The following is a 23,810-nucleotide window of genomic DNA, read 5'->3' on the forward strand; positions in this document are numbered from 1 at the left end:
ATGGTGGAAAGATAGAATAAGACTTGACCCCTGAGAATAGAGCAGAAAGCAGCTAGTCAAAGACTTGGGACACGGGCCTCCTCAAAAGTTAATTCCTGGCCTTTTACCAGTGTTTTTACTGTGTTAAGACCACACATAAAGATGTCTGATTTTAGTTTTTTTAAAATAGAAATTTCCCCTCAAAGTAATGTTTAGAGGGAAGGGGAACAAAGGTTTAATCGAAACAAAATGCCTAACAAGAAACTTTACTTTCTGGATTATTTTCATTCTGCAAGGTGCTTTTTAAGAACATTTTAAATTTTTATTTCCATTCAGCCTTTATTCTTTTTTAATAGCTTGTTGAGCGACATAATTCACATACCACAAAACTGACCCATTTTAAGTATATAACTAAATGGATGCTAATATACTGAGTTGTGTAACCTTCACCTCTGTTGAAATTTAGAACATTTTCATTTGCCTCAAAGAAATCCTGTACCCATTAGCAGGCACTAACCATTCTCCTTTTCTCACAGCCCGTGGGCAACCACTATTTTTCCTTCTGTTTCTGTGGATTTGCCTCTTCTAGACACTTCTAGTAAATGGAATCACACAATGTGTGTGCTCATGCCTGTTTTTTTCACTATGCATAGTTTGAGGTTCACCCCTGTTGTAGCATCTATCAGTACTGCATTTCTTATTATTGCTGAATGATATTCTAGTGCATTGATATGCTATGTTTTGTTTATCTATTCATCAGTTGATGGACATTTGGGTTTTCTCCATTTTGTGTCGTTTAAAAAAATGTTGCTATTATCTTTTTTGTACAGATCTTTTTGTGGACATATGTTTTAATTCCTTTTGGGTATGAACCTAAAGTAAAATGGCTAGATCATGTGACCAAACGCTTAACATTTTACTTATGTATTTTCTATGCTTACCATTTTGAGGAACTGCCTAACTATTTTCCAAAGTTTGCCAGATATTCTGGAGGTATAAAAAACAAAGTTTTAGACAAACATATTCTGTTTTGTGAGGGACAGTGAAATAGGCTTTAAAAATAAATTACAGGTTAAGAAGACCATAACCTCAAAAGACCTAGCATGAGCTTGAAACTAGAGGCAGAACAATGAAATACCTTGGAATTCAGTGATGCAAAAGCCATTATGAGTGACACCAAGTGAACCCCAAGATATGTCTGCTGTTATTTGTTTAGTAATCCACATTTTTACCTATTTCTGATGACTTCAGTCTTTGCTTCATAGGTTGTATATTTCATGTTATTAAAAGTTAAGACATTGGCAATAGGCAAATTTCATAAACTTTATATTTTTAGTTTGTATATAATACATCAAAACATTTTTAATTTTATCATTAAAAATTTTATCAGACTTTCCTAAATTATTAATAACAGGTATTTCTTTCTTCTTGCTCACTGCTGTATCCTTTGTGCTTAATCATATGGACCAAGGAGGCAACACGTTTGTTGATTTAAAGTAAATTGCTTTTACCTAAAATTCTAGGAATTAATTTTTTATTTGCTACGCACAAACTAAAACTAATACTCTACGCAAGAAAAACGTAATACGAAAGCACTGTCTGTATGTGTGTGTGAATGCTCATTGACCACACTTCTGAATGTACAGCTTAATGCCTTTACAAAAGAACTACAAGTGATAAGCACTTTGCAAAATACATGGTGAATATTTTATGTTTCAGCAGGTCTCTTTCCCTAGAGGGCAAAGCTAAAGTACTCCTTTTACAACATTCTAAAAGAAACCTTCAAAGGAGAGTTAAAAAAAGAACTCGCATTTTTTGCAAACAAGTGTCATCCTTCCTGAAAAGATTTTAAAAATCATGTATTCCTGCCCTGGAATGGAGTGGTCCTATGCTAAGCTCAGAAAGGAAAATACAAGTACATTCAATTTATCAGTCAGAACTACTTGGAATACGGACAGTCACCTTCTAAAAAGGTTTAAATAAAGTGACAAATGTCAGGTATGATTCATTAAAAAAAATCTATACAATCAATATCTGTTACTTTTTACCAATTCATTAAAGTATACAGTTTAATTTTTTAATGTGAAATAGAAGTACAGTTTTTTTTCTGAAACACTAATAATATGACAATTTCATATCCTGTCTATGAAAGGAAGCTAAGTAAGTCAATAGGGTTCTTGCAATGCATGCACATTTTTTTTTCCTAATTAGTGAGAACACACTGCCCTGTAGATTTCTCTGCCAAGACAAAGCAAAACATATGTCAAAGGTTATATATATGCTCTTAGAAAACAATCATAAAATTTAAATCGATATGAATGTATAAAATTTGTGAAATTTTTTGAAGTGAGATTTAAACAGAATTAAAGTATATCTAAATTTTTGTTCATGCTTCAAAGCAATATAGCTATCTGTTCTATATTAAGAATAACCAGAGGCAGTGCATGATGTAAAATGTTCTATAATCCTGGTTGAAATTAGCAATTTAAATTTGTTAAATGAGGTTACACTGCAATATCTAATGTACTAATCACAGAGATTTAAGTGCTTGCATAGTTGTTTAAAAATGTATTAAAAGGCTATAGGTTAACAATAATTAATGTATAATACATTATTATTATTAAAATATGCAATCTTTGATAATTTATTTGTTTTACAAATGCATTGGGGGTTAAAATTTTTCTATTCATCTGTGACCAACCATGAAATTCAATATTGCTCACCATGACCAATCCATGAAATTTGTCAACTTTGTTCCTGATTTTCACAGGGACTTACTTTAGATGAAATGACCCATTGAACTAAGAGCACAACAATTTTTTCATCTATGGTAAATCAGTTTAGTTTACTAGGATTTACTATGGGCTTCAGACCTTGAACTTTTAATGATTGTGAACCACTATGTATTTAATCCCCAACTTCTAGCAATTTATCTCGCTGTTTCTCCCCCTTTCTGAAAGAATTCTCCGTTTCTAAAATTAGTTTTCAACATAGGGTTGCCAGAAGGAACAATCTGTAAACAATGGGTTAGTTGAAAATCAAACAGTGGGTGAAAATTATGGGGAAACTGGAATCAAGTCATTAATTACTCTTAGAATTTCTAGCCCAACGGTCTCAAAAATTTTCTGAAAATCAAGGTTTATATATTGTCCTTACCAGACTGTGAAGAAAAGAATACTTTGCCTCATTTATCTTAAGAAATAGAAATACTAAATGTCTAATTTTTACTACCCAAGAAATAAGAACATGCAATTATCTAGTCTTTCAAGATAAAGTGACTACTTTGGAGAAGAGTTTAAACAAAATTATATTAGTATTCTATTATAAGACTACTCCAACCTTTCCTATTACAAATTTGAATCAAATAAGCCATAAATAAATCAAAAAAGTAGTTCAGAAATTTTAATTTCCCAAAATCTCATTTATTTAGATAGGTAAACTACATCAACATTTTAAAAATGTAATTGCTTAGTCCTATTTTTACTTGCCATTACTAGCTCAGACACTAAAGCTTCATACTAAAAATGCAAATCCAACTGCCAATGTGGAAGCATTAGGGCTCTTTCAGATTTGGACATATTTTAGAACCATTTTTCATTTTTTTTATTAGAGCAAGTCACTTTACATAAAATTATAAAATAAAAAATATTTTTAAGACAGCAAAGTGCCATTTATTTTTCATAGAGTTTCAAGCTATGACTGTAATAACCAACCTATTAATATAATTTAATCATTTAAATAATTCAAATAGTAAAGCTTAAAATGGTACTGATTGTATTGGAGCCTTATCAACTGAATAGAATTGACCAATAAAGATATGACACATTATTAGGACTAAATTATTTTGAGAAGAAAGAAGCCCCCATTGTTCAGTGTTAGTTTTGTAAAATGTCCCAATTCACAGTATCAAAATTGCACTTCAAAAATTTCTACTTACTACTTTACACAATTCAATAAAGAGTATAAAAATAACTTTGGTAAATCACATTATTTTATAAATTATAATAGCTAAAGAGAAAATATATTTGATACTTACTGATATAATTCAGTTAATGGTGAAGTCAAAATGACTAATGTTGTCAACAGATTGTTACAATGGGTATGAATTTTAAAAATTTTATCATCTATATACTCCTGAGGATTCAAAAGTTTCTGTACAGATGTGCAAACTGACCATAACATGTTCTCAGTACATATTAAAATTGTTGTGATATCAAGCCTAGTAGGAAGAAAAAGAAGAAAATTATGTTAAATAAAATTCTTTCTCTATGTGATATATACATTATCTTCTTTCTTTCTTGTATTAAAAATATGAAATAATATAAATATTTGTTTAGATACTAGAGTTTCAGAGATAAAAGAAAGAAAACATCAGAACTAGGTTTTGAGTTTCCATGTGTTAGGTGACCCATAATACCATTACCTTTAGGAACTGTGAGGTCTGTAACAGTGAAGTACGTTAGGAGTGCTTTAAATACATATATTTTAATATATGTATATATATTTATTAAAATACAGTTCAAGAAGTTCAAAATACTTTCCTTGAAATTACATTCAGTAAAATAAAAGCCAGAATAAAAGAAACTTTGTTATTATTCAAATATATATGATAGCTAAAAATTTGATAGAACGATTCCTCTCATCTAAGTATAAGCTGTCAAAAGACAGTCACGAGGGTGGCTCGTATGTTCTCCAGGTAAGTGGGAGATAAGAAAAAAATGACACCAGAAGCACTAATGTATTGGATTGACCAAAAAGTTCATATTTTTTTTTACCCTAAAATAGAAGACACGTTTTTCATTTTAACCAATAACTTTATTGGTTTGGATATTTTGAATACACCCGCTACCTCCCGCTATTGACTTCTAGTGGGTAGAGGCCAGGGAAGCTGCTAAACACCTTCCAATGCATAAGACAGGCCCACATCAAAGAACTATTTGGCCAAAATGTCAATAGTACCAAGAAACTTTGCAAACCACTTTTGACACATTCGATCAGTCACAGCAACTTCTCCATGCACTGCATATATCCTTCTTTTGTTTCAGTTGCATTTTTACCTTTCTTGAAATAATAAAACATAATACACTGAAAATGTTGCATATCTTCTTCCATCTTCGATATTAAATGGCTGCACAAAAATTCACCAATTTTGATGTTACTTTAAATGAACGCTGATATGACAGCTGTCACAACACAATCTAAAAAAAATTGTTTCAAATGAAGTTAAAGACATCTAAGCACTACTAGAGTCATCATATGAAAAAAACTAAATGAACTTTTTGGCCAACCCAACAAAAGCCTATAGTTTCAGAAACTTCCAATAATAAAATTTTTTAATATGCTATATTATTTATCTTATTCATACATTCATTTCTTTGTTTCTATCTTTTTTGGGCTATAATAGGGACTCAAAGATCTGTTTAAAGATTATTTTAGTGCACAATTAAATTTTACGGACCTCAGTTAATTTACTCTTTTTTTATGTATATTCAGTGTTGAAGAAATAGAGGATGAAATTTTTGAAGCAATATGAAGAAAAATTAGTACAAGGATCTTTTAAAATTACATTTTGGCTTCAATTTTATTATATGTACAATAAGTTTATACATATATTAATAATATATCACATATTATATATAAATCATGTATATGGTTGTGGTTATCTGGCAGTTGGAGGCTACTAGAATACTAAAAGCCTTAATAATCACCTTTAGGAAGGTTAATTGTAATTTGCATCCACTTACTTTCATTGCTGATTAAACAATTACAAATCCAAGTTATATGTATACACACACATACAAGTGCATAATCTGATTTCCACATGAATGGTATTTTAGAATTAAACATACAAATAAAAATATTTATTTTACTTAGGAAAACTAGAAGAAAAACTTCTATCTCTACATGGCTTTATTACGTAACCACCCAGAAAATAAAAGCCAAAAGTCTCTACAGTAATTAAATTAAATAAACTACCTATTTCATGAGCTTATAGTAAATCTGATTTCATAAATGTCTCAAAATGACTTGCCACCTCATAGTCAAAAGTGATTCACACTACATAAGAAAAAAGAATGAGGTATTCTTTGCTCTCAAAAGGAATTTTCCATCTATTCTTCAGAGTTCAATTTAAAAAAAAAAAATGCTTGGTCAGTAATTCAAAACAGCCTGTGTAAAATACCATATTTATGAAACACTGTAGCAGGACCTAAATGCCCTTCAAGTGCAGCCTGCTTTACAAGAGCATGAACATTATCAGGAAATGATTCCTACTGCCAAAAAAAAAAAAAAAAAACAAACTTCTGAGATCTGTAGGTTTCTCTTAAAATATATTTATATATAACTATACTTAAAAGACAAGTCTTAATCCCATTAGTTGGAATATTTATAAAACAAAATCTCCTCTTCATATAGACTGTTGTCATGTAAGCATGTTTTTATAATATTCATTGCCTAGATAACTTGTGGAATTGGATTATAATTTAGTCTTTAATTTAATACAGTGACTGTGGCTTCTATTTTCCATGATTTCACATTTCGTTGAACTGGCTTTTAGCAATACGTAATGGGAAAAAAAAAAGAAATAAAGTAAAAGAGGAAAGAAGTAATTAGAATATATTAAGGAGAAAAATGACTAGACAAAAGAGTTTTCTTAATGAAGATTAACTATACTACTTACGGGCTTAAACACACACACACACACACACACACACACACACACACACACACACAAAACCTAAGAAACTAAAATCGCCTGGTTGCTTAGAATCTCAGTCAAATTGACTGGTCTATCACAACACTGCTTTTTTTCTGCATTTTAGTACTTTAATTTTCTCTTTATCTTATTTATTAACCTTCATCTACACACACATGAAGGTTAAACATAAGGACATATACATCCTAAGTACATCTTCAATCATTTTTGAGAAAAAGTGGGTGCTATACACAATTATAACAAGAAAAAAATAGCAAAATTACTTGATTCAAGTTCCACAATTTCACTTAAATATTTCAGAAAATTAAGTACAATTTCCTTTCAGATGTTAGAAACATGTTAAGTATACAAGGTGTCATGTCATGAGATTCAGAATCACATTCTGCTTTATATTAAATGGTGGAAAATTTTTCTTGAAAGGCAGTGGTTTTCACAACATCAGTTACCTTATCTGTGGAGCTCTCTTATAACTGGGACGGGCCCGAGCATATCTGGAGGCCAGTAGACCCAAAGATTTCTCAAAAACTTCTGCTAGAATCTTCTGGGCAAAATTAGGGGGCAGAATGGTCCAGAGATCATGATGAAGAGCCCAGAAGAAGTAATGCCACATCTGGAGTGAGAAGGAGCATCTTTCCCCCTGGCAAAACCACCACACATTAAACAATAGAATCACATCTTCCAAAATGTCAGTTTGTTTCCTATGAACCTAATTAGTTCAGGCTGAAAGGAAATAGCTGGAGAGTCTGACACACTAGATGACCAAGAAAAATTTTTGACAAGATGTAAAACATCCTTACTGACAAAGGAACATATGTTTTATTTCAATCACAAGACTAGATATTCTAACGCAAATCCAGACTGCAAGCATTTCACCTAGCATATCCTGGGCATGAAGTTTAAAATTTACTTTTAAACAATCGGCTTTTCAGTTGCTAAACATGTCATGCTAGTTTAAGATAGTGGGCTGACTTTTCTAAGATTATAATTTAATTATTTAAATTAAGTAGTAGCAGAACTGAGATAATGTTACAAATGTTTCAGATTTCACATGATAATGAAATAACTAGAGCAAAAATTACCTTACATACTGTACACTTATCAGCATGCATGAAACCAAGTGGATGGGTAACTACTAAAGATTATTACATTAGGCTTTATCCATGGTGTTTTAACAACAATACTAGAAACGGATAATATACTAGTCTGATTTTACGAGATTTTGAATAGCCTGGGCAGACCTTATCATTATTCTTAGTATTTTTACAGCACATTATACTTCCAAGAGGCCAGAGTCTCATTCCCTTCCATCCTCCTGTAGATCTCTTCTGTGTGCCAAATTTTCCCTGACCACAGAAGGAGACCCAGCAGTGGCCAAGGCCAAGGGGAACAGGCAGAAATTAGAAGGTAGCCTCAAGTGATTTACAAGCATTAATTAGTTAACTTGCTCTTAGGGAGGTATGCTAGTAGTTTGACCTCATTTTCTTTGAACCAGTTAAAAAGATTAGTTGAAATAGCAGGAGTGGACTGCATTCTTCAAACATTATCTTGATTATCTTACAATATAGAAACTTAAAATAGTAAAACTTCTGATTTTATCTCTGAGTAACCCTTTCAAAATTTTTGTTTTACCCATTACTTGTATTTCTCAAATGTTATCTAAAAAAATCTTACACCAAAAAAATGTTATACCAAAAGTGGATAGTTACTTATGCATATGCTCCTTTGAGCATTCTCCTTACATGTTATTCTTCCAGTAATTTCTTTCACTACTAAAAATCTTTTGTAATCACTGCATAATAATAATAATAATTTACAGTCATTATCTATTGACTTTCAAATGGAGTTTATAAATGAGTAGAATTTTATCCTTTGGTGGGAAACCTGGATATCAAATGTCAAAGAGTCAAGTTCAAACTCGAGGGGATTGTGACCCCTGCCTTCTGATTAGATGTATATCAAAACTATTTAAGAAAAAAAATTACAAAATTAATACCAAAGTAACAAAATTATAGTTCATTATGCTGTCTATGTTTTGTTCTGCAATAAATACTTTTTTCAAATTTCTTAAAGTAAGAAGGGTGTTTTATTTTTTATTCTTATTTATTCTATTACAGTTGTCCCAATTTTTCCCCCTTCACCCTCCACCACCTAGCCCATCCTCCCTTCCAAAGTAAATCACCAAATCATTCACCATGTCTGTGGGTCATTCAAACCCGTTCTTTGACTAATCCCTTCCTCTTCTTTCCACTACCCGCCTTCCTCCCTCTACTCTGGAAGCTGTCTGTTCTGCGTTTCCATGTCTTTTTTGCTTTGTTCTATTTTGCTTGTTAGTTTATTTTGTTCATTAGATTCCTCTTGTAAGTGAGATCATATGGTATCTGTTTTTCATTGACTGGCTTATTTCACTTAGCATAACAGTCTCCAGTTCAATCCATGCTGTCACAAAAGGTAGGAACTCCTTCTTCATTCTTTCTGTTGCATAGTATTCCATTGTGTGAATGTACCACAGTTTTTAAATTCATCTACTGATGGGCACTTAGGCTGTTTATAACAGTTGGCTATTGTAAATAGCACTGCTATGAACATAGGGATGCATAAGTTTTTTTGAATTGGTGTTTCAGGTTTCTTAGGGTATATTCCCAGCAATGGAATAGCTGAGTCAAAAGGCAGGTCCATTTTTAATTTTTTGAGGAAATTGCATACTGTTTTCCATGGTGGCTGCACCAGTCTGCATTCCCACCAACAGGGCACTAGGGTTCCCTTTTCTCTATATCCTGGCTAGCACTTGTTGTTTGTTGACTTATTAATGTTAGCCATTCTGACAGGTGTGAATGGATGTCTCATTGTGGTTTTAATTTGCATCTCTCTGATGGCTATTGATATTGAGCATTTATAGATGTCTACGGGCCATCTGCATGTCCTCCTCGGAGAAGTGTCTATTCAGGTCCTTTGCCTATTTTTTAATTGGATTGTTTGACTTTCTGTTGTTGGGTCATATAAGTTCTTTGTATATTTTGGATATTTAACCGTTGTCCAATCAATCATTGGCGAATATGTTCTCCCATACAGTCAGTTCCCTTTTCATTTTGATGAAAAGAAATTCACTTCTTTAGCCATGCAGAAGCTTTTTAATTTGATGCAATCTCATCTGTTTACTTTTTTCCTTTATTTCCCTTTCCATAGGAGATATATTGGCAAAAATATTGACATAAGGGATATCTGAGATTTTACTGCTTATGTTTTCCATTAATACTTTTATGGTATCACAATTTCTTTTTAAATCTTTTATCCAATTTGAGTTTGTTCTGGTATATGTGTAAGTTGGTTGTCTAGTTTCCATTTTTGGCATGTATGAATCCAGTTCTCCCAACACCATTTATTGAAGAGGCTATTTTTACTCCATTGTATGCTCATGTCCCTTTTTCAAATATTAGTTGACCATAGAGACATGGGTTTACTTCTGGGCTCTCTATTTTGTTCCATTGATTTATGTTCTTATGCCAGTACCAGACTGTTTTGATTATAGTGGCCTTGTAGTATAGTTTGATATCAGGTACTGTGATCCCTTCAACATTGTTCTTCTTTCTCAAGATTGCTTAGGCTTTTGGGGGTCTTTTTGATTCCACACAAATTTTTGAAACATTTGTTTTAGATCTATAAAATATGCCATTGGTATTTTACTAGGAATTACATTGAACCTATAGATTGCTTTGGGTAGTATGAACATTTTAATGATGTTAACTCTTCCAGTTCATGAACAGGGGATATGCTTCCACTTATTTGTATCTTCCTCAATTTCTTTCTTCAATGCTCTATAGTTTTAGTTTTAAAAGGATGGGTCTTTTATTGCCTTGGTTTAATTTATTCCTAGGTACTTTCTTTGTTGTTGATATAGTAAATGGACTTTTTTCTCTTAGCTTCTTTTTCTGATAGTTCATTGTTGGTATACAAAAATGCCATCAATTCTTTAATATTGACTTTGTATCCTGCTACTTCGCCGAATTCACTTATCAGGTTGGGTAGTTTTGGGGGGAGGCTATAGGGCTTTCTATGTACACTATCATGGCTTCTGCAAATAATGACAGATTTACATACTCCTTTCCAATTTGGATGACTTTTATTTCTTCTTCTTGCCTGACTGCTGTGGCTAGGATCTCCAGTAATATTTTGAATAAGAGTTGTGAAAGCAGACGCCCTTGTCGTGTTCCTGATTTTAAGGGAAACACTTTTAGTTTTTGCCCATTGAGTATGATGTTGACAGTAGGGTTTTTGTATATGTCCTTTATTATGTTGACATATATGCTCCCTCTATTCCTGCTCTGCTGAGTATTTTTGTCATACATGGATGCTGGATTTTATCACTGCTTTTTCTGCATCTGTTGATACGGTGATGTGATTTTTATCTTTCATTTTATGATGTATCACATTTATTGATACATCAGAATTTGCGAGTATAGTACCATCCTTGAATCCTGGAATCAATCCCATTTGATCATGGTGTATATTCTTTTTAAGGTATTGCTGGATCTGGCTGGCTAATATTCTGTTGAGGATTTTAGCATCTATGTTCATCAGAGATATTGGCCTGTAATTTTCTATCTTTGTTGTGTCTTTACCTGTTTTTTGTGATTAGGCTAATGCTGGCCTTGAAAAAAGAGTTTGGGAGTTTTCCTCTTCTTGAATTTTTTGGAATAGTTTCAGAAGGATAGGTGTTATTCCTTGAATGCTTAATAAAATTCACCTGTGAAGCCATCCGGTCCAGGGCTTTCCTGTGCTAGGAATGTTTTGATTATGCCTTCAATTTCACTAGTTGTTATAGGTCTGTTCAGGTTTTATGCTTCTTCCTGATTCAGTTTTGGAAGATTATATGTTTCTAGAAATTCATCCATTTCACTCAGGTTGTCCAATTTCTTTGCTTATAGTTGTTCATAGTAATTTCTTACAATCATTTGTATTTTTCTGCTATCAATTGTTACTTTTCCTCTTTCATTTCTGATTTATTTGAGTCCTCTCTCTTTTCTTTCTTGATGAGTCTGTTAAAGTTTGTTAATTTTGTATATCTTTTCAAAGAACCAGCTCCTGGATTCATTGATCATTTGAATTTTTTTTTTAGTTTCTATGAAATTTAATTCTGCTCTGATCTTGATTATTTCCTTTCTTCTGCTCACTCTGGGCTTTGTTGTTGTTCCTCTAGTTCTTTTTGATGTAAGGTTATGTTGTTTACCTGAGATTTTTTATCTCTGTTAAGTAGGCCTGTATTCCTATGAACTGCTCTCTCAGGATTGCCTCACTGTGTTCCACAGGTTTTGGATTGTTGTTTGTTCATTTTCCTTTGTGTTCAGATACTTTTTGATTTCTTTCTTGATCTCATTGTTAACCCATTCACTATATAATAAGATGCTATTCAGCCTCCTTGTATTTGAATGTTTTTGAGTTTTTTCCTTTTTTGCCTTTTTAAAAAAGATTTTATTTTTTTAATTAAAAAAAAAATTTTTATTGTTCTTCAGTTACAGTTGTCCCATTTTCCCCCATTGCTTTCCCCTGCCCTGCCCATCCCCCCTCTCCCACATTTGAGTATTTTTCTTGAGGTTGGTTTCTAGTTTCAAGTCATTGTGATTCAAGATGCTTGATATGATTTCAATTTTCTTGAATTTGCTATGGCTTGTTTTGTGTTCTACCAAATGGTCTATCTTTGAGAATGATCCATGTGTGTTTGAGAAGAACGTATATTTTGCTTCTTTGAGGTGAAATATTCTGTAAACATCAATTAAGTCTATTTGATCTTGTAGGGGTGTTCAACCTCTAGCCCAGGATGGCTATAAATGTGGCCCAGCACAAAATCATAAATTTACTTAAAATCTTTTTTTTTTTGCTCCCCAGTTTTCATTAGTGTTTGTGTATTTAGTGTGTGGCCCAAGACAATTCTTCTTCCAGTGTGGCCCAGAGGCACCAAAAGGTTGGACACCCCTGAGAGTGCCGTTCAATGTTGCAATATTTTTGTTGACTTTTTGTTTGGAAGACATATCCATTGTTGACAGTGGCATATTTAAATCCCTTACTATGACTGTATTTCTGTCTATCTCTTAAAGTCCTCCAATATTTTCTTTATATATTCAGGTCCTCCTATGTTGGGTACACATATGTTTACAAGAGTTACATCCTCTTGCTGGACTACTCCCTCAAGTATTATGTAGTGATCTTCTTTGTCTCTTATTAGGGCTTTTGTTTTGAAGTCTATTTTGTCTGATATAAGTATCGTTACCCCAGCCTTTTTTTCATGTTCATTTGCATGGAATATTTTTTCCATCCATAAGAAGGGAGTTTTTAAAGCTAGATTTTCTTATATTTTTGGTGTACTGTAGTATGTTAATTAAAGCAAAACTGACCCCAGCTTATGTAATGAATAGTATAAATAACTTACACTAACTTTTTCCATGGCAATGGATAGTGCCAACATGATTTCTCATATTTTTCAAATATAAAAAAAAATTCCTTAATAGCTACCTTTAAGCAATAAATAAGAAAATAAAAACAACTTCAGGTACATATATTTCTTCTAAAAGTGAAAAATACTTATTTTTAAGACTTTTTTAACACATAAATTTCAAGTGTACATTCCAACTGGTCATCATTCTCACAATTCTCTTTAAAATGTGTATAACTTCAATGTATGCAAGAGTTTTCATTAAACTAAGTGTGATCCATTTATTTTTCTGACCTGTTTCTCTACTTGTTGTCATTTCAAAAGTATTCTGCTAGTAAACATCTGTTATTTTTGCAGGCCCACTATAATGTAAACAGATGTGAGCTTTTAGTTAGATTATATATCAGGGAACATGCAGCTGGGCTTTATTACATAAGCCACTCAATATTATCTTTGAACAGACAATTCTTTATTCTTTGACTGTTGGAAAACACAAGTTGCTAAAATTGAGCAGATGTCAACTATACTAAATGCTTAAATTTAAACATGTAATCTGAACACCCACTGTGCCATCTGACCAGCACCTCATCAGAGAGATGCCGAACTCTTTTGACTTTCTCAACCTGACAGTTTAGAAAATGGAAATAATGTATCTAGGGCTCACTTGATATCACAAAATATGAGCAAATATCACTCCATATCTTGTAAACTATTTCACTGTTTCTTTACTACACTCCTGCACATGGCACTAGGTTCCCCTGAGATCTCTATCGTACCCTTTACCTTCGGTCTGGCAGATTTCATCTCCTCTCCTCTCAAAACAGTCCTGCCAGGAAAAAAAAAAAAAAAAAACAACAACAACAAAACAAAACAAAAAAAAACTAGTCCTGTTTCACAAATCAATTGGAATAATGGGAAGAGGAGGAGAAAGGGTTGTAGTAAACAGGATAAAACCCCTGTCAGGTACTCCAGTTGTCAAAACAGTTTAAAATCTGTGCTATTTTTAGAAGTTTCTTATTTATGGTAAGTAGAAAAGCCGCATCACTTTATTTTTCTGTGCATAAATAACAACTACTAACTCTGCAATTAAATTGTAACTACTGACCATGTAAGTATATGGAAGCCACCGTACCACGTAATCACAGGGTAACTATCTTGTTATTTCTGTCTTTGAAGCTAAAGCATTGTCATAAGATCTAAGAGCTGCATGTTGCATAGCAATTTGTTTTTTTTAAAATACTTTGTAATTTCAATAACAGATTGGCAATGCATCCACTTACTATTTATACTGTACAACTCTTTAGGTCCTAATTTGCATAATACCTCTTTGTTGGACGTATAGTGAGATAATACCATATTTTTCAATGAAAACATCATATAAAATTGCTCATTATAAAAAAGTGACATATTGAAATAGCTTGAAACATGGGATGGATTCATTTTCAACCTCTCTGTTCATCTCAAGTCAAATAAGGAAGTTGTGATGCTGCCAGGAGAGAAGACTAATATTCTCTTTCTTATCTCAGGTGACCAGATGCACCACAGCACTTTCGTTTTCATTCTGCTCACTGCCATTTGAAGTATGTCAGGTTTGGAAAACTCTGTATGGATGTTCTTGCTAAAAGGAAAACTACCTGGGGAGGGCCTCTAAAGGAGAGATGAAATGGCCAAGCTGGAAAGTCCCTTAAAAGAGCTTCTTATTAGTTGTTCTTCTCTGATATGACAACATTTATTATTGTAATAGCTCAGGCATAAGTGGAGCTACAGGATTCAGTGTCAGGGAGACGACAAGTGACTCCACTGAATAAAACTCCACTCTTTTTTTTATCAGTATCCTACAGTGATTAGAACAATCAGGAAAACAAAAGTCATAAGCTTCAATCCAGAGGAAAGGGTAAAATGAAAAAGCTAATGAAGCTGGGCTTGACTGATGAATTTTTTAAAAACTCTAATCATCTTATCTTTTATTAAGATATTATAAGTGTTTCACCCTGCCCTGGAATCAACTTCAAAAAATTTCAAATATTGTGGCTTATGCATAATCAGTGGGATGTATGCAAAGGTAAATGAATGAAGCTGATGATGAATAATTTTAATTGATCCTGGGTTTGGTTGCACTGGGAATCATTAGAATAATTCAATAGAAATTTGGGATTTCAAACCATGGGCTAAATGAAAATAGACAAGCTATAAATAATCAGATGGGTCTTACAGCACACTCACAAGAACATACTTTGAGATGGAAAAAAAAGTATAATGAATGAAGCTGCTTAATAAAAATATTTATCAAACACAGATGGAAGTACATAACAAGAAAAAAATGCAAAGATACCTGTAACTGTTCCCTTTTGAAAAAATACAAGGCTGTAGCATTTTGGCATTGTTATCTCTTCGAATTTTCATTGTATCCCATTGTATTCTGACTTATTATGCAGCACTGCAACACTGCACATCAAATTAAGTTATTTTTATTTTTAAACAGAAGTAGAGTTCTGATGTCTAATTATTTCAGGTTTTTAAAAACAGCATTTTCCTAAGTACAAATTCAGTATTTTAAAAATATTATCCTAACAGCCTTCGTGTGTTAGTAATGCCAAGCTCATGTTTCTAATTAGCCAGAAAGCAGGTAGGCAGTAAAACATATTTGTGTAAAAAGGAGGGATAGTAAACTTAACTTCACACCTCATAAAAAGCTTTGTAGTCATCCCAGTGGTGGCTCTCAGCATCCTGTAAAATGCTTGTAGCACAAACTCTGACGCAGTAGTCCGTAACCTGAAACTGTAGAGTGTTGATGAATTCCTGATATCCTTGGACAGGCACCAGGAATATGGGTCTGTTCAGAGAGAATGATCAAAGAGACAGAGATTTAAGGCCTGTGTAGTAGGAGGTAACAATCTCCAGTACTACAAATGGTTTTGATTATTAGATATCAATCATTCATTTCCTCCTAATGCTGAAGTCTGCATCCACATTCACTTTCCAAAAAGAAAAAAAAAAGATGGTCTTTGTTTTGCAAGTCTTTTGAAAACGTACATCTGCTGTTCCACAAATATGCACTTCAGCTTGAGACAAACTGCATTGTCAATACATCATTCAAAAATAAAAGTATTCTTTGTAAGCCTATTATTAGCGATCAGTGCATTATTTAGGCATTAGGTTATCGTTATTATAGAGAACACATGCATTTGTCAGAACCAACTTTTATAAAGCTATCACAAGTCCCACAAACATACTCTTTTTATTTTAAAAATTGTAATTTTGTAGATGTCAATTATCTCATAAGCTGTTTTAAAATATTCTACAGAAATAAAGTGATTTCTGGCACATTTGTTTATAAATTCGAACATGAATAACAACATCTGACTACTTACGTGAATTAAAGAAATATCATAGTGATATTCTACATCAAGCCGAATTTATTTTACTTTTATCTTTAGCTATTTGTATTATGCTTTCTCTCACAACCAAGGAACTGCAAAGGCTGAATGAGTAATGCGGAATAGATTCTTGGGCTCACACTAGACTGCCAAGTCCACATGTTCCCTTTGCACAGGGCCCTGTTATCTTCTAGAGAGTACAAGGATAGCCAGAAAGCATGTGATAATACCTATGGTCATTTTTATTGTCTATACAGAAAACATTTAATCTTTTCAGACTACTAACACATGAGATTTAAGACTGCCAGATGCTTCCTCCTCAAATATTAAGGAGAGTTTATTACTAAATTGATGTTCTGAAATATGTTTAGTCAATAGAATAGATTGAAATGCATTTATTTTCTATGTCAGCTCCTAACATCCTCTTGGCTTAGAAACAAAAGAGAGAAGTGCGTATTTCACAACTGTGTATACACAGGAAAACAAAGTTTATTTTTCCTTTTCACTGTAGTTGATACAATGTGCCTTATAAAATAAAGAGGGTTTGTTTGGTCTTGTCATAACAGAGTGCAGAAAATTGTTGCTCCTAATTAGAATACGGAAAAAGCACGGGTCTTTTGAGTGAGCCCTTAGAGAAAATACATATCTTTCTTACTATCTATGTATCTGGCGTAATATATCCCATGCTCCACCTTTTTGACATTTCCTAGTTAAGACAAATGAAATAATTCACCGTGTTAATTATTATTTTCATCTCAAATATTATCATCAAAATTTTACTTCTGTGATATCCAAAGATTACATGTTACTGTAAACATGACCATCAATTTCATATACATGACACTCACTTCTTGGTATTTTCTTTCATCAAATTCTCATATTGCGTAAAACGCTGGAAGACATAAACCGCCGTGGAGAGCAATGCATGCAGGTTTTCCAGGGGTGCTCTGGAAGGAAACTCCTTGCGTCTCTCTTGCAGCCTCGCCAGGACAGCTGTTGCCACTTTACAGCAGGCCTCCACAAAGTTTGCTCTAATTTCCTGAAAAGAATCATCTCTGCATGCCAAAGCCAGTGGAAGCATTGTGTCAAGTTTTTCCATGATGTCAGAACAAAACTAGGGAGAAATAAATGTAGCACTGAGTTATTTGTACTCTGACAGCACCACGTAATTTATGTACAGGGGAGCCAAATTCTTAAATAATGAATTTGGCATCAAACATAAATGTAATCACACAACTTTATGGTAATCAGCTGTAGAAAGTTAAACGTTTTCTGTCAAATAAGGAAATACCAAAATGATGCTTCTCTCTATATAACCTTCAAACCTTATGGTTACCATACAGACCTTATGAAAACTCATGAAGCAGTTTTACATGGCAATACTTTTATTTGTAGTTAATAGAACTCAGAAAATATGTACTCTTGCTATTAACACGATAACATTTTTAAATTTATTTTAATTTTCATAAAACTTTTTTATTAATCATCACATAAAAATAAGGCTATATCAGTTTTACTAAATCTAGAAGTATCAGAAACAATCTCATGCAGCATCCTCTCATAGGCAAGGTATAAACAAGTTTTAGAAGTACAGTGCCTAGGGTTTCACTAGTTATTATGAATCAACTCCTTTTTAATGGCAAAGGAAGTGTGGTGGATGGGAAGGCAAAATTTGCCTCCACTCCAGATTAGCCCACAGTGTTCCCTGGGGAATGTTCTGGAGCCTCACAGGTGTCAGTAGCAGAATAGGAGGCCATCTTTAAGAACTCTCTTTTAAAAACATTTCAATCAGAGGTTGCTGAATTCATTGTGGACTTAATACTGAGAAACAGTATTTATCTATTTGCAATGACTTTGTATTTTTAGTATGTTATGTGACTTTCAAAGCACGTATAAACATGTAAGACTGATGCTAATGAAATCGAATGTTCACTGGGGGTAAATAAAGATTTAAAAGTTGCCTAAACCTATAAAAGACAGTGACTCCTTCAACCTCCTAAATTTCTCCTGAAGCCATTCAAAGATATAACCCAAACAAGCAATTTTCCCAGCTCCCCATGAAGTACACAGAGGTCCCCTCTGTAGCTAAGATTCACAGAGCAACAAGGTGGTAACAGGTTTAAGTCCTTTTTCTTAGTGGTGGCTCCTGATAGCAGAGAAAAAAAAAATGGTATTGTGTCAAGTACCAAGTGTTTGCCAAGAGGCTCTACCATTTTTCTACAGGTTCCCTTTGCAATGACTATAGAAAAAAAACCAAAACAAAAAACACCTCATTATACCAGTCAACAGTTTTGAAAGGACTTCATTTGATTCTTGCCTTTGCAATTTTCTTTGGTTGGTCCTCCTCAGGAACCACACAGCCATCTTGCCAAACTTGTTGGACATTTACAAGGTTCATAGCATAGGTCACAGCTGAAGACCTTTCATTCTGTTCTTGTTGTAGAATTTTTATGGAAAAATCTTTGATTGCTGTTGTTATACAATATGCCATGGGAAGGGACACTTCCTTAAATGCACTTCTCCAGCCAAAATCTAGTAAAGTAGCCTGAAATATAAATTTATATGAAATTATAGTAATCTTAATTCAGCAACAAGTGTTTCTGTTGTTCTAGATATAAAATTATTTCTTTCTTTCAGCATGTTGAGTATAGATATTCTTTGATAAACTGTAAAAGCCATTCTTACAACCTGAAAAATATTACCCAGTGGATAAAGCAATATCCAAAAACATGTGCATTCTTTACACACAGTAATATACTGACATTTCATTTTAATTCATCAGTGGATTTAATCAAAATTTTTTTTCAAAATTTAATCTCTTAAATATAGTTCCATAAAGCCATCTTTATGAGAGCTGAAAGTTACACTTACTATTTATCACATAAAACAAACTTTAAATTCAATATATTTAATAAAGTCGAAATTAGATTTTTATAGTCTTTTTTATAGTTTATTGTTAACAAGTATTGCAACATAAGACACCATTTAATATTCAATCTTTTCTTTTTCACTCTCAGAAATCCAGACAAGCCAAAAAATAGCAATAAAAAATAAATTTCTCAGAGAAAGTATACCACTGCACTTTTCTAGGTTTTTATTTCTTTAGAATTTTATTTTGTCCCCCTGCTCACAAACTGGTACATGGCATTACTTTTGTTTCAGAAAATGAAAAATTAAAATGATCTGCATTACTCTATGAGGGAGGAGTGGGGGAGGTTGGGGTGGATGCTGGTATTCTTTATTTTCTTTTGGTTTTTGTTTCATATGGCAATATATTTATGAAGGTATATTTCCCCTAAGTCCTCCAATGCTCTTTATAATACTAAAAGCATTATGAGTGGTAGGCTGAACCTATGCTTAGGATTAAATTCTGTTTTAATTTAATCTGGTTTACTATAATAATTTACCTATTCCAACTCAGAAGTCCTTAGGTTCAATACCCCTCACTAAATTACTTATTTTTCTAGGTCTCAATATTTTTGTTAGAAATATAAGAGTTGAATGGAATGATTTCTACAGCCTCATTTAGTCTAAAATTACTGAGATTATGATCATTAGCTTCATTTTCTTGTACACACATGTCATTCATCATTAATTTAATGCTTTTTGTATATACTGTACAAATAAAGATGATTCTTCTTCTAGAATGACAATTCCATGATCCATGATTCTATAATCAGAAAAAATGGTTCTCATTCTCATTATGCTTATAATTAAATTGTAATTGAACTTTCTGAAGTTTACTTGGGCCTTTAACATCATAGAGTCTGAAAACACATCTTTCATCTTATTTGTACACAAAATTACTCAATATTTGAATCTACTCAGCTTATGTAATCTCCTTTCTTATAAGGAGATTCTTATGTAATCTCCTTTCTTAAAGTTTCATGGCACTATACCCATGAAACTTGAGAAGTACCATGGGTACAGTCCTGTGCTGTAATAGTATTTCCTTGGGACACATTTATGACAGAAATGTAAAAAGAAAACCACTTCCATGAAAATTAGTAAGAACAACAAAACCCTGGTTTTTGTTCTCCCTGCCAGAGCACACCCATTAAAATTATTCATTCATTCAGTCAGTCATTCACCCAAGAAAAGATATTCTGGTGAAAACTGCCAGTAATTGCCATAGCTGCAGTGATCATTTGTGTATGTGCAATGATGATTACTTTAGGCCATGATAATTTATATGCAATTATAATATCTTGGCCCATCCAAATTCTCTTTTTAAAATACAGAAAACCAATCACATTAATAGCTGCTCTTAAAAAGAGAACTAAAAAAATTTACTATTCAAATGTTCTCCTAGAAGTCTATTTGTTTTCATAAAATATTGTTTGCTTCCTCCTACTCTTCTCATCTGATGTTTGGCACTAAAAATATTTAAGTTGGAATACAGAACACTTACAAGTTGATTAAAGAAGAAAAAAGGGAAATAATGTGGCTTTCTGTTCTGTGCACAGAGTATCTATTGAATCCCTTTCTTCTAGTACCTAATGATAATTTCTTAATATCTGCTCTGATTTTTGGTTAAAACATAATGTATAACTTTGCATTTTCCTAATTATTATTCTTGCTTTCTAAATTGAAACTGTTAAAACCCTATGTTCTTTCACATTTTCCAATGTTTACCTATCAGTCAAAGTCCATTCAGAAAACAGAAGCCACTCTAAGTACTTCAAAAGGAAAGAAAAAAAAGTAATGTAAGGTACTAAGGTGATGAAACTTTGAGGAGCCAAACATGGATTGTGAAGCAAGACAGATATCAATGCAGCAGGGTGCCACTATCACTCCTAGGGCCAGAGGAACAAAGGAAGAGGGCTGTATGGGAGTCCCGGACCTGGGGCCACCAGTCAGAGTTAAAGGCAAGACTGCCAGGTGGAACTGGGACAATGGAGGGAGCACTGTGCAGTGGGAGCGGGGCCCATGGAGGAAATGAAGGAGTCGCAGATGCTGCTAGAGATGTTCCATAAAACACAGAGGAAGGAAGAAAAACTCTGGTTTCCCTCCGTTATCTACCCTCCAGGTCTTCCATCAATGCCTTTCATTGACCTGACCTTCCCAGTATCCAGAAAGCAAGGAAGCCTGGGAGGTGTAATTCTCTATAATACAGAACAGAGACGGAGGGAAGAGTGTATTGGATCTGAGAGGAAACATGTACATGCTGGATACACTAAATTAAGAGGCCAGTTCAAAACATTCCTCCCTCTTTCCTTCCCTTTTTAACCTCTTGTTTTCTCCCTTTTCAGCAATTATTTATAGTCCAAATTCTCAAGCGTAGGCTCTGATTTGGGATGAGAACAAAGACCTCCTCATTTCCAGCTCCCTCCTCACAATCTGTCCATGGAACAGATTGTGCAAGAGAGCAGTGAATACACTAAACTCAATTTTTGTCAAAGTGTATAAGCCAATTTTCAACCAAGAATTATTTTTTTAGTGTCAAAGGGTAAAACTGAAGACATTTTGATTTATAATGGATTCACAGACATATGATGATGCTATTTTATATAAATAAAGAAACACCACCCTTTTACCCCCTTACCTCTTTTCCTGGTAGCAACTGCTCTGAAGAAATATTGATTTCATTTGCTCTACGCTTCTCTCTTATGGCTTCTCTACTGGGTGTTTCCAAAATTTCTATGCAATGGAAAACAATTCAAACACAAAAACATACATTAAGAGAAACAAACCATACTAGATGTATTTAATAGATTCAGGTTAAAATTAATTATGTAAAAAAGCTCTGTCTATACTATATACACACACACATACATATCAAGATGCAGAGAATATAGGCAACAAGATGTACGGCAATGTCACCATTACAATGATGGCAGCATCGGAATATACTGAGTCCTTTTCCATACATTCAACTAATATAATTTATGAGCTACTTATATTCATATTTGATATGCATACATACATAATCTATAAAATACCGATGTTAATTCATATTCATATTGATAATGTAGACTAAGTTAAGAATACAAAGTAAATATTAATTACTTTGTTCATGTAAAAAATTAAATTCTAAAGTACTGCATTTAAAAACTGGTGATATTCCTTAGCACTTTAATACTTCCTTTTTTGAAACAAGGAAGAACAAAAGTACATGGGTCAACATCAACATATCAGGAAAAATTATACTCTGAACAGGTATATCAATAATTCATTAGAAAAATGTAAACACTGGAACAGATAAATAATATCTACTTCATAAAATGGAAATATTTTCTCAACTTTTAGCTTTTAGAATTAAGAAACTCTTTCCCATGGGAAAAAAATAAACTATAAAAATATAATGAGTAAATATGGGAAAGAGAAATTATTCCACTTTTCCATTGAGGGTCTATTAATTATAGTTTAATTTGCTATGCATAAGTTAGCATTTATTTTATTTTTTCTTATAATTCATATATGATGATGAATTATAACTATTATGTAACATTTAAAAATTTTTATGAATTTTAGCAATCAGTTTCTCCTTATGTCTTGTGTAAACACATTTCAAAACCTTACTAATTCTTCTCAGTAGGACGTCTGACCAATATATACATTTGGAAGACGTGTGTGGGCGCGCGCGAGCGTGTGTGTGTATGTGTGTGTTTTCCTAAATATGATTCTATGCCCTGGTTGATGTGGCTCAGTGGACTGTCAGCCTGCAAATCAAAAGGTCACCGGTTCAGTTCCTAGTCAGGGCACATGCTTGGGTTGCAGGCCAGGTCCCCAGTCAGAGGTGTGTAAGAGGTGACTAGTTGATATATCTCTTGCACATCAGTGTTTATCTCCCTCTCTTTCTCTCTCCCTTCCTGTCTCTCTAAAACTACATAAATAAATAAAATCTTCAAATACAGTTCAATGAGTTTAATCATGATTCCTAAGTAATACAGTTCACTGAAACATTCCTAGAGAGATAAATATTTTATTTTGTAGGTGATAACAACATCTTTTGGGGAAATTTTATCAGAATTTTTCTATTCTGAGGAAAAGTTGTCCTTAACTCTAGTGTTTCTTAAGCATTTCAGATTTGTGAACACTTCTGAGAGCTTCATTAAAGTGAAAGAACACTCCATCCATAAGATACACAATATGACCCCATGGTAAGTACACACACACATACACTCATACATACTATTAAGGATTCCCAGACCCCTTGTAAAGCACATTCATGAACCCCAAGGCCCGTGGGCTGCAGTTTAGGAATCCTGCTTAATTTCTCAAAGGATATCACAACACAGAGAAGGTTTAGATCAGTGTTGTGCCAGTTAACCTAGAAAGCTTGCTCTATGGCTTGCATTTTACTGTCTTTCAA

General features: G+C 33.1%; 1 protein-coding gene across 1 annotated transcript in view; it reads right to left on the minus strand.

Annotated features, from left to right (window-relative positions):
* Positions 1-23,810, minus strand: part of KIAA0825 (KIAA0825 ortholog) — a 386,482-nt gene that overhangs the window by 253,651 nt on the left and 109,021 nt on the right. Inside the window, exons 6-11 of the mRNA XM_054578604.1 lie at positions 22,041-22,135; positions 18,813-19,040; positions 17,344-17,609; positions 15,801-15,951; positions 7,141-7,331; positions 4,016-4,198 (exon numbers count right to left, since the gene is read on the minus strand). Of these exons, the coding sequence (XP_054434579.1) occupies positions 4,016-4,198; positions 7,141-7,331; positions 15,801-15,951; positions 17,344-17,609; positions 18,813-19,040; positions 22,041-22,135 (1,114 nt within the window). The remainder of the gene's footprint in view (positions 1-4,015; positions 4,199-7,140; positions 7,332-15,800; positions 15,952-17,343; positions 17,610-18,812; positions 19,041-22,040; positions 22,136-23,810) is intronic.

Source organism: Pteronotus mesoamericanus, unplaced genomic scaffold (assembly GCF_021234165.1).
Source record: "Pteronotus mesoamericanus isolate MK-2021 breed Mesoamerican mustached bat unplaced genomic scaffold, CSHL_Meso_final contig_50, whole genome shotgun sequence".
Classification (NCBI taxonomy): domain Eukaryota; kingdom Metazoa; phylum Chordata; class Mammalia; order Chiroptera; family Mormoopidae; genus Pteronotus; species Pteronotus mesoamericanus.